Raw genomic sequence first — 12305 nt, 5'->3', positions numbered from 1 at the left:
ACATAAGGTTCTCTTCCAACTTCGATAAAAGATACACACACAAGTTAAAACTTACATTGCTGAAAAAGGAGATAAGAAGACAAATGAATGTATCTGGCTTTGTGGATATGAAACTCAAATTCCTACATCACCATCTACTTAAGACATTACACACCATAGAATACGAAGTACTAGTCAACAAACTCGAAGCAGATGTATTCTTTGAAAACTACGAATCAGATCATATAAGATCGAGAAAACTTCACAGCTTGATCAAGACTTCTCACCAGCTCAACAACATCTCTTCATATCGGCCAGACAATGACAGCAAACATGTTGACAGGCCGATTGGTGACAGTTCCTTGCACACCTTCCACGGACGTTTCACTAACTTGTCCGATACACAGTTCACATTAGAAGAGATTACTCTACTTAACCTTGGGCACAAATTTGCCCCGACCCCTCAGAAGTTCAACATGCAGACCACAGCCATCGACTTGGAAATACAACTGCGAAAACATCCTGTTTATGGCACATTATATGGAGAATTTGGGCACATACTCAACAACTACAATAGAAGACATAGTACACTTCACTACAATACACCAGGTCTCACAAAAAGACAGTTTACTACAACCTTAAAATCTATTAGACATAAAATCTCGTCTAACAACCTCACAGTCACTAGAGCAGACAAAAATGCAGGTCTGGTTATCCTTCCAACTTCTGTTTATAATGAAAAAACATTGAAATTCTTCGAAGACAATAACATTCACGCAAACGTAACTAACATCTTGACAAGGTACACCACTCGATTGAACAAGCTACTCAGGACGGCCTTGCCTACCCTTCAGAAGTTCACCCCTAGCTTAAACATTCATAACATTAAAGAAAAGAACCCACAGATCCCAAATCTATATAGTCTTATAAAACTTCATAAAGTAGACAAGAGCATCAGACCTATAACTTCAGCACACAGTTCACCAGCCCATAAGGTATCAAAGGTCATCAACCACATCTTGACCCATCAATTAGGCTATAAATCACCCATGTCTGTAAAAAATTCGATAGAATTAGTCAACATCATAGAATCCACCAAATTAGACTCGAACAATGAGTATATTTTAGTTTCCTTCGACATAGTTAATCTTTACACAAACATTCCAGTCGCAGAATCCCTCTCTTTACTGAGGGAATTCCTGAATGGTTGTCAGACCCTAAGGGACTTCAATATTGATAACGAAGACATCCAAACGATAATGAACTTAATGGAACTTATTTCTAAGCAAAATTTCTTCAGCTTCAATGGCAGTGTTTACACTATGACAGATGGTGTACCTATGGGTTCACCCATCAGTGGACTTCTTGCAGAGATTTTCGTAGCTTACTTGGAGTCTCTAATCATCAAACACCACTTATCACATAAAATAATTCTTTGGAGAAGGTACGTTGATGACATATTCTGTATATGGTCTGGAACCCTTGACGAATTAAACTCCTTTCTCACGTTCATCAACTCCCTATCCAGAATTAAATTCACACTAGAGATTTCCGATAACAACAATATTAACTTCTTGGACTTGAACATTACTCTGAACCCCGACAATTCGTTTAACTATAATATTTACAGAAAGCCCACACAAACTGACGTTGTGATCCCTAAGTTCTCCTACCACTCACCCCAGATCAAGAGGACAGCCTTCTACTTTCTTCTGAACCGCCTGCTTAACATTCCCCTTACTAAAACAGACTACAATAAAGAACTTGGCAACATCTACAAGATTGCCACCAACAATGGCTACCCTGTACAATTTGTGGACAACATCTTAGCCTCTATCGAAGAAAAACGCATTTACAAGAAAGTGTACCCTCATACTCCTATCAAGAAAACTTATGTGGTGGTTCCTTACTTCCATGGATTCAACTGCAAGTTAAAATCTCTGCTTTCCAATCACGACCTATCCCTCATTAACAGCTCACATAAAACTTTAGAGAGACTACTGGTTAACAATAAACCAAAGAAAAACAACGCCAAAAAAAGTGGAATTTATAAAATAAATTGCGACAACTGCCCTGCCTTCTATATTGGTATGACAACCAGAGCCGCAGGAATCAGATTTAATGAACATGTCAAGAATAGACCAGCTTCAGCGATGGGTGGCCACTTGCATGAAAATGAACATTCCGCTTCACTCGAGGGACTGACCATAATTCACGAAAGCGACGACTTCTGGAGACTAACTCTTCTAGAACAACTCGAGATTCTGAAGAACAAAAATAGTGAACACCTCCTCAACGAGATTAAAGATTTTCCTAACCCAAATTTGTTCAAACTAGTTCTCTTTCCCAACCAGTGACTCTCATTTCTCGTTACCCCTGTATATCCACTCGACCATAGAACGTCAAAGTGCCATACTCAACCGTCAACTGTCAGTGAGCCTTGTAAGATCACGTTATGTACCCGTCTGTGCTGCAAATTCCATTCTGAAAAATTGAGCTAACCTATACTTCTATAATATCTACATGTTTTGTCTGATTCTTGATTTCAAAGATAATCATTGTAAATTTGCATATTTCTCGACGGTGAGTGTATAAAAATGCTATATAGCATGAGACATGTTCAGATGGTTTTTTAAAATTCTTGTTCTTACTATTGTGTTCTTTCAGCTGACCTGATGATGGCCCCACGGCCGAAATCGATTGTCATAGATTATTAGTATCAGTAAAACGTGTTTTACCGATCTACTTCTGATTTTGTTATTAAAATGCAGAAACTGATCGGCAAACCTTTGCATGGAAGGCACCAGAAGGAGGTCAACCATGATTACGTCGACATATCTGCGTCGAACTACTGGTTGACTTCCGGAAGGTTGTTTCCTGAGACAGAGGGCTTATTGCTCGCCATCCAGGATCAGGTGATTCAAACAAGCAACTACATGAAATATGTCGCCAAGGATGCCTCAGTAGCGGATGATAGCTGTCGTTATGGCTGTGCGAAACATGAAACTATCCAGCACATCACCGGGGGATGTCAGAAGTTCGCGGGCACGGAGTACAAAAATAGACATGATGCTGTTGCCAAGATTCTTCACCAAGAATTGGCACTAAAACACCAACTTCTAAGTTCGAAAAAGGTTCCTTATTACAATTACCATCCGGATGCTGTATTGGAAAATGAACATCACAAGCTATACTGGGATCGCACGGTTCTCACAGACCGGAAAATAACCCACAATAAACCAGACCTCATATTGCTCAATAAGGATGAGGACAAAGCACTACTCATCGATGTGGCGATTCCAAATAATAACAATCTTCTAGATAGGCACACTGAAAAAATTTCAAAGTACAGAGATCTCGAGGAGCAAACCAGGAGACAGTGGAAGCTGAAAGATCTCCAGACCATCCCTATTGTCATATCATCTACAGGCCTGATACCGAAGTAACTACTAGAGATCTTGAGGAACCTTCAGCTGGACGAAAATATCTATAGAGTCATGCAGGAGGCGGTACTGTTGGGACGGCGAGAACTGTACGCAAGTACATGCAATTGCCGACTCGAACCGCTGAAGGTGCTGAGCAGAATATTCAGCCAGTGCTCAGCCAAGCGGGGTTAGTTAGAAAGCGCATGAAGTGGACAACGTCCACGAATGAAACTATTGTGCACATATATAACTCCATCGCGGGACTAGAAATCTCAATGTCCCCGTCACTGAACAACGAGTGGCAGACCAGTACCGCGTAATTCTGAGATCGGCCCAAATCGAAGCAATTAAACGAGAACATCAGCGTCCGCTAGCAATAGAGAATAACACCAACACCTCGGATGAAATTCACATGACTGAAAGTCCATCTTGCACCAGGACGATAGGGAAGAGGTCCACCGACAAGTTGATTCTGACATGAGGAGACAGAGATTTTCACTCGGATAGAATAGCAGGCACAGCTACTATATATTAATATGCTTATACTTGTACTTATAACTTACTGCCTATAAATTATACAATATAGACCAAATTAGTGAGGTTAGGCGGGAAATTTGAAACACGATCCATCCGTGGATCTTGTCTTTGAATTCCCCATTCATTTCTTATGGGCCTAAAAATGATGCGTACTTCTCGCCTGTTCTTGGATATTTTAGCTGACTTCTTAAGATTTATTTCTATTGAAATACGTTCTATGAACCATTCTTGACAATCTGAAAAACAATTTACCAATAAAACGGCATATTTTTTAAATAATTGAATAATATAAAAGACGTCGGCAAATTCTATGAAGGTTTGTCTTAGCTTCATCCCGTGTCTGATTGGTGGAAGCGAATTTCGGCGGCAAATTTTAAAATGTAAACAAACAAGATTTCGAGTCAAAGACGATACAAAGTGTAAGTTTGAGATCATAGACACCCAAGTGATTGCAAATTCTTTCTAAACCTAAAAATGAAAAAGATTTTAAAATGGGTGAAAAATATTTGGCATGGTATGTAACATTCATTCAGGAGATGGTGTATGAATATTGTATATTATTTTGAACCTGAGTTTTCAGCCGAATTGACAGAAAACCAAATAAAAATATTAGGGTGTGCAGTTGCCATTTTAAAGATGGTCTGAAAGAAAATGAACCTACGATATTTGCACATAACAAAAATAAACAAATTGATTTTGAGAGTGATGAAATCCTCAAAAATAAAAGAAAGAGACGGAATTCACCGCCCCTACCAGCACGGGATTGCAGGATACTAGTAGTAATATGGAGTTGAATACAACCGAAACTTGTTCTTCCATGGAATGTGAAACTAGAGAAGAAAGTATCCCAATGTATCCTACAGTCAAAGAATCATTTTCATATGATCAAATAAAACAGATCTTATACAACTCTATACTGGGTTACCGAACCAAAAAACTTTCCAAGCTCTATTAGATTTTCTGACAACTTTTCAGTTTCAAAATTATTTGGGCTAGAAAGTGACAGGAATATTGCCAGAAAATCTACTGTTCATAACATTAATAAAATTGAGACTAAATTTACCGCATCTAGACCTTAGCACTAGATTTAACACTAGCCTGACTACAATTTCTAATATTTTTTTTTTACTTGGGTGCTTCTAATACAACGAGCTATATATTATAATATAATGTCAAAAATCCCATCGAGACAAAAAGTGCAGTCTACTTTGCCTAAATCTTTTGCATCATTTACGAGTTGTAGACTTGTGATCGACTGTACAAAAATAAAAATTGCAGTTCCATAAGAAATGAGATTGAAGCCAGAAATTTACAGTCACAATGAACATGCAAATACATATAAAGTGCTTGTGGAAGTTACTCCGAATGGAGTTTTTTGTAAATAACATGTTCATCAGATGAGAAAATTTTTCTTCTAAGCAAGTTAAATGACTTGTTAGAACCAGGTGACATGTTACTTGCAGACAAGGGGTTTCTAATATACGACGTAGTGAAACCAGGGTTGACGGTCAACACACCCCCATTCTTGATAACACAAGAATTCAGTGCAAATGAATGCATGAAAACCCTGGAAATTGCCAGGGCAAGAATCGTTGTTGAGAGAGTGAATGCGAGGATAAAAAATTTTAGGATATTACATACTATTCCAGGATCTTTAAACGAAATTTCCTCTGCAATTTTTCAAACAGTATGTCTGTGTCCTGGTCAATTTACAAAATCCCTTTTGAAAAAATATTGAAGAGATGAATGACTAAATTAGTTTGATTGAGCCCTTCATCATTTATTTTGATGTGAGTTTCTTGCTTCCGTTTTTATCAATTTTTTTGTGACTGAAATTTTAATATTGGTTTAAAAGAGAATTTCTTATACAGTTTTCTCTTTTTAATTTACTAATTTTTTCCTTTTTATGTCCTGAACAGGAATGATACATTGCTTTCAGTTCATTCTTAATGTGATAAATCATCTGTGATATACTAGTCTCACCAGTTGTTTACGGATTACAGTATCTTCGTATTGTTTCTGTTTTTTTTTTCGAGTATTTGCAATATATATTTTGTTTCTCCCAAGAAGTTAATATTTTTTCAAATTTTTTATATTATAATAAATAAAGCAAATGAAAAAATTTAGTTTATTTATTGCAAAATTCCTCCTGTTAATCACTTGTTAGTGATGTTATATCTCCGTGCATCTCTCTTGCACGGACACCTTCAGGCGGTCAAGTTGGTGTCCGCCCAATGGAGATTTCACTATATACATTTTTCCCGGTTCTCCGAGATGATGAGGTCACCCGAATAATTGAGTACGATAAGTTGGCGATTCCCTTTGGCAATCCTTTGTGTACTAAATATCGACTGCCACATCTTCATGAAATGATTAGGTCAAAATTACGATTAATCGGGAGATTTTTAATTGAATTGATCAATTGTTTCGATCAAGTGTTGGAAGCAGTAAATAAAACTGTAATATCAGACAGTCTGCTGCAGGAATATGAGGCTCCTGCAGCCTCAGAATTGGGTACCACAGTAAAAAAGTGTGGAAAACTTTTAGTGACCATGACCATAAAGGAGAGGGACAATAACAAGAAAATGTTAGTGGAATACTTTCTGAAACTCCTAGAGGAGTATCAAAAAAATCAAGTTGCCGACAGTTGATGATGTTTCGACCTTAAACAATTACTTAAGACATAAATTGTGAAAAACATTACAATGCACAACTTTAGTGCCCACAAGTGGAAGGAATTAGCCTCATATACCCTTTTTGCAATCCAAACATTTAATAGGAGGGGAGTAGGAGAAATTGAATGAGCTACCATCGAAGATTACAAAAATTATCAATCAATTGTAGAAAATGACAATCCGGCTTTTTATTGATCACTGTGGAAAGGTATTTCAGGTTTGAAATTAGGGGGAAAAAAGCTCAAGGGGTGCTAGTGTTAATTCCAAAATAATTAGTGGCATGCCTCGATCTGGTACTAAAACATAGGGAGAGAGCAGGGGTATCATCATCCAACCCGTATTTATTTGGAATTCCAGGAGGTGCTCTTGTTTCCCAACACCTTAAGGCCTTTGATGTAATAAGATGGTTCGCAAAGTATTCGGGCATAACGAATCATCATCTCATTAGAGGAACCCACTTGAGGAAACAGTTGGCTACGCAATCTTCAGTGTTGAATTTCGACGAAAACGAGGTGGACGATTTGGCCAACTTCCTTGGGCACGCTGACAAATTTCAGTTGAAGAATGCTCCTTTAGACCAGATCCACAAACTCGAGAGGAAGCGAGTGCAAATTCAGCACTGAAATTCAACCACGGGACCCCACGATCATTCCATGACAAAGTCATCGCAACACTCTATTTCATTCTGACATTAATTATTCTCTCTTTCTGTTAAAAAAAAAAAAATGAGACAATGGCTAAAGGACCGAAATCCAGTGAACGAGGTCGAAGCCCCAAGCACGAGTTCCGTTCTTCACCAAATAATGAAACTACTGACGAGGGAGGAGTTACATATCCTAGCACGTGACAAGGATGCCGACCAAGCATCTGCGGAGCATCCGTCCATGGGTCCATGCAATCTTTCGTTATCGAATCATTTTATATTGTCACTATAAAGAAGGGTCAGGGCCACTAATTGATCAGTCTTGACTTAGACTTCGCGATTTATTGTACGACCTCAGAATCATCATATCCTGTAATATTTGAAATAAAATAATAGTCTCTCCCGCTAAACTCAACTCATTCATCACCTCCGAACACTAGGCATAAATAACATAGTTGTTCAAAATATTCAGTGGTTCCCGACAAATTCGAAAAGAAAATTATTATAAAAAATTTAAAAGTGTCTGATGGACCACTCGATTGCTCGAGAATTGAGAGATGGACTGTTTTTGAATTTATTTTATGGTAGGGTAACTCTGTATTCTACGAAACACGCTTCTGTAACTCATTTCTGTGAATAAGGATAAACAGATTGGGAAAATTCTACTCCAAACATAGGGAATTCTACCGGAAAGAAGAGGACTGTATAAATGCAATCGCCCAGTGCGAGAATAATTTCATTAAAAGTGATGGATTATCGAATGTTTATTTATTTATTTAACATAAACAGGAATCCTAACAGGAAAACCCAATAACAAGGATTCACCAAAATACAAGAAAACAAATACCTACAATAATGATCATGAACATATATTACAAGAATAATAATAAGAGAGAAAAAATTAAAAAAATATCTTCTCTTTCTAATAATTTCTACACGTATAAGCACACAGTTTTTTCGTAAAAACAGATTGTGAAGAATTGAAAATGTCAATGAAAAAGATGTGCCAGTTATAAAATCGTGTAATTCTCAGAAAAAAGGAGTTGTAATACAATGATGTGCGGGCTCTCGGGATATATAAAAGATCTCTACGGCGACCACTAAAAACACGAGTATTGAAATAAATTTCACGAACAAGGGGAAAATCGAAATGATTATTCATTATTCGAAATAAAAACTTTCGATCGAGAATAACTTTTCTTTGCTCCAGGGTAATAATTTTGTACATTTTCAATCTTGTTCCATATGGACATGCTACGTGCCTGTTCCCGAATCTGTAGTATAGAGTTCTTGTGAACTTCTTCTGAATTCTTTCGATTCTGCTGATATATTTGTGGTAGAAAAGGTTCCATATTGGGGTTGCATACTCGACTATACTGCGGACTAAAGAAAAGTACAGAACCTTCATGGTTTCTTCATTCTTAAATATCCGTGTAATTCTCAAAACGAAACCGAGCATTCTGAAGCCTCTAGAAACAACATTATCAATATGATGTTCCAATGACTTCGAATCCAGAAATATTCCCAGGTCTTTAACAACTGTCATTTCCTCCACAATCAAGCCAAACAGGGACAGAGGTGCACTCAGAATGTTGAAGGTCTCAGTGAAAGTTATATGTTTACACTTATTAACATTCAGGGACAGGTAAAGCGAAGAACAGAACTCGCAAAATCTGTTAAGATCATCCTGAAACCTCTTAACGTCCTCCAAGCTTTTCACAGCTAGGTACATTTTAATGTCATCAGCGTAAAGCTTAAAATTCACATAAACAAGATACCATCAGACATCATCGATATACAAGCTGAGGAGAAGTGGTCCCAAATGAGACCCCAGAGGTTCTCCCGATTCAACATTGTAAAGAAACGAAAAAGCATCACCCATAACAACTAGGTCTATTTCACACAGTTATCACTCAATCCAACTTAACAAATCTGGTCCCACACCATAATCTAAGTGAATCTGCAGAAGTGTTGCATGATGTACTTTGTCGAAAGCTTTGGACAAATCCTTGTAAACAGCGTCCACTTGCGATACCCCGATCTATATTTTCGGATATGTAATCGATGTATGGCGACCGATTAGTGAGAACCGATCTGCCCCGGAAAAAAAAACCATGCTGCCTGGTGCTAATTTTCGATTTCAGTGAACGAAATAGGTAGTCAGTTATAATAGATTCGAGCAAATGTTTATATGAAACGCTTTCTGTTCCCCCTACGCTTAGTCATTAGAGAAGGAAGTGAGAATTCGTGAGCAGTAGGCGAAGCCAACTTTAAAGTAAGAGGGCCAATCAAATATGAAGCGGTCCAGTTTATCCAATAATTCATCACCTGTAATAATCTCATTCCCGCACTGGGGGATTGAATTTTTACTTACTTCTTTCTCATGGCATTCCCTATTGTTCAAATGCCTTCTCCGTTCCTATCGCAACGGAGGTTATCTCTGTTATAGAATATGAAATCTCCAATTACATTAAAACATTTGTATTTCATTTTGATACCTGCAGCGCCATCTCTTATTTACTTGGTATATTGTGTTTGTTTTCTGAGCGCTGGAAACTGTAACTATTTGTCTATGGTCAAAGCCATGACGCATGACGTAATTGAATAGGTTAGTTAGTCTTTGTCTAGTACGTAAGAAGAGAAGGTGATCCATTAAATGCTTTACAGAAAGACGATTGTATTTCTTTCCTGAACGAATATTTCAAGTGAAATATCCACGAAACCTCTAACAGGTTATGGGCCCAGGTACAAGAATTCGTCGTGAAGTATTTTTCGAATCGGTTTAGACATTAAAAGTGCGATTGGAGGTGTTCTTGGTTCAACTCGTAAAGCGGTCAGCAACAAGTGAACAAGATGGCGTCTTCCTCGTTTATCGCGAACGTTCCAAAACTAAAAGGACGAGAAAATTACAGCGAATGGGCTTTCGCAGTAACTAATTTTCTTGTGATAGAGAATTTGGACAAGTATATCACAAGTGAACCGGCGGATGCTGCAGCTATTGCTTCTGATCAGAAAGCAAAAGCCAAGTTGGTACTCACCATTGATTCATCACTGTATGTTCACGTGAAGCAGGCAGCTACCACCAACAAAATGTGGGATAAATTGAAATCGATGTTCGACGATTCAGGATTTTCCAGGAGAATAACGTTGCTTCGTTATTTGATCTCAATAAGGTTGGAAAATTGTGACTCCATGAGTTCGTACGTAAATACAATTGTAGACGTTGCTCAGAAACTCCAAGGAACGGGCTTCGACATAAATGACGAGTGGATAGGCTCACTTTTGCTCGCAGGATTACCCGAGAAGTTCTCTCCGATGATTATGGCGATAGAACACAGTGGAATTGAGATTTCTATAGACTCTATCAAGTCTAAATTGATGGATTTTGAAGAAGAAACGTCAAGATCAGGTGCTGCGTTTGCTGTGAAGGCACGATCTAGAATTCAATCAGGACAGAAATCTTCAAAAAAACTCTTGAATGTGAAATGCTATGGTTGTAATCAAGTTGGACATTATAAGAATAAGTGTCCGCAGCTGAAAAATAAAGTGGCAGATGGTAACAAATACGAAAAGTTCGAGACGAAAACAAGTCAGGCTTTTAGTGCAGTCTTCATGAGTGGAAAGTACAATGACAATGAATGGTACGTTGACAGTGGTGCCAGTTCTCATTTCACTTCAAATCAAGTATCAGTAGCTAACAAGATGAAGATTCCAATCATATGTTCTGGAAATGTCAATCTCAAGACCAGAGTTGGTAATGAAACCTATGATATTGTTGTTTACAATACTTTATGTGCACCTCAATTGACTACAAACCTATTATCAGTAAGTCAATTAATCAAAAATGGTAATACAGTTAAATTTGAGGAACATGGTTGCAAAATATTCAACAAAGATGCAGTAATTGTTGCTGAAGCAGATTTGATTAATGATGTTTATAGGCTTAGACTAGCTGATCCTGTATCAAATACAGCAATGGCATATTCGTTGGTGGATACTAGAGCAACAACAGATGTATGGCACAGAAGGTTTGGTCATTTAAATTTTAGAACGCTGAAAAGTATGGAACAGGCTGTAGATGGAATAATTTTTTCAAATGAAATTGTTGGGAAGAACAATTGTTCCATTTGCTGTGAGGGCAAACAATCAAGGGAACCATTTCCGAAGATAGGATCAAGGTCAACAGGCATCTTGGAAATAGTTCATGCAGATCTCTGTGGACCTATGGAGGTTTCATCCATTGGAGGGTCCAGATATTTTTTGATTCTTGAAGATGATTTCTCCAAGATGGCTTTTGTATATTTTCTTAAAACTAAAGATGAATGTTTCAGCTTCTTCTAACAGTTCAAGGCTATGGTTGAAAACCAGAAAGACAAAAGGTTGAAAATTCTAAGAACAGACAACGGTGGAGAGTTTTGCAGCAGAGAATTTGAAACATTTCTAAAAAACTCTGGAATTGTCCACCAGAAAACAAATAGTTTCACACCTGAGCAGAATGGAACTGCAGAGCGGTTAAACAGAACAATTGTGGAAAGGGCAAAATGCCTCATGTTTGATGCAAAGTTGGAAAGAAGGTTTTGGGCAGAAGCCACCCATACGGCTGTTTACCTTAGGAATCGCTCCATAACTGCTGGTTTGAATGGGAGAACACCTTTTGAAGTATGGCATGGTTATAGGCCAAATGTAAGCCATTTGAAAATTTTTGGAAGCCCAGCTATGGTCCACATCCCAAAACAGAAGAGGCTTAAATGGGACAGAAAATCCCAAGAAATGATTTTCGTTGGATACTCCGAAGAAACAAAGGGTTATCGGGTGTATAATACAAAGTCTGAAAGTGTTGAACTCAGTAGAGATGTCAAAGTACAAGAAGAGATCAACAACGACACAGCCATAATTGAAGAGTCTTCAGAAACTGATGCTTCAGTGGAGGAAGTTCTAGAGGAAGTCCCTGAAGAAGTCTTGTCTTCAACTGGTGTAGATAGTGTCGAGTACGAGGATGATGGTTTGGAAGGTGATGAAGAAGTAATCTTTGATAACATTGAGATA

At 37.9% G+C, this 12305-nt stretch overlaps 1 protein-coding gene across 1 annotated transcript; it reads left to right on the top strand.

Annotated features, from left to right (window-relative positions):
• Positions 1–83: 83 nt before the first annotated feature.
• Positions 84–2336, top strand: LOC123319194. Its single transcript, XM_044906056.1, has one exon. It carries the CDS (start codon positions 84–86, stop codon positions 2334–2336), a length of 2253 nt encoding a protein of 750 aa, XP_044761991.1.
• Positions 2337–12305: the final 9969 nt, after the last annotated feature.

Source organism: Coccinella septempunctata, chromosome 8, assembly GCF_907165205.1.
Source record: "Coccinella septempunctata chromosome 8, icCocSept1.1, whole genome shotgun sequence".
NCBI classification, from domain to species: Eukaryota; Metazoa; Arthropoda; class Insecta; order Coleoptera; family Coccinellidae; genus Coccinella; species Coccinella septempunctata.
This window is presented reverse-complemented; position numbering and strand designations above follow the sequence as displayed.

Bases quoted from the DNA above. Each gene is read 5' to 3' on its own strand.
- LOC123319194 (XM_044906056.1), top strand. From the start codon at position 84: ATGAATGTATCTGGCTTTGTGGATATGAAACTCAAATTCCTACATCAC.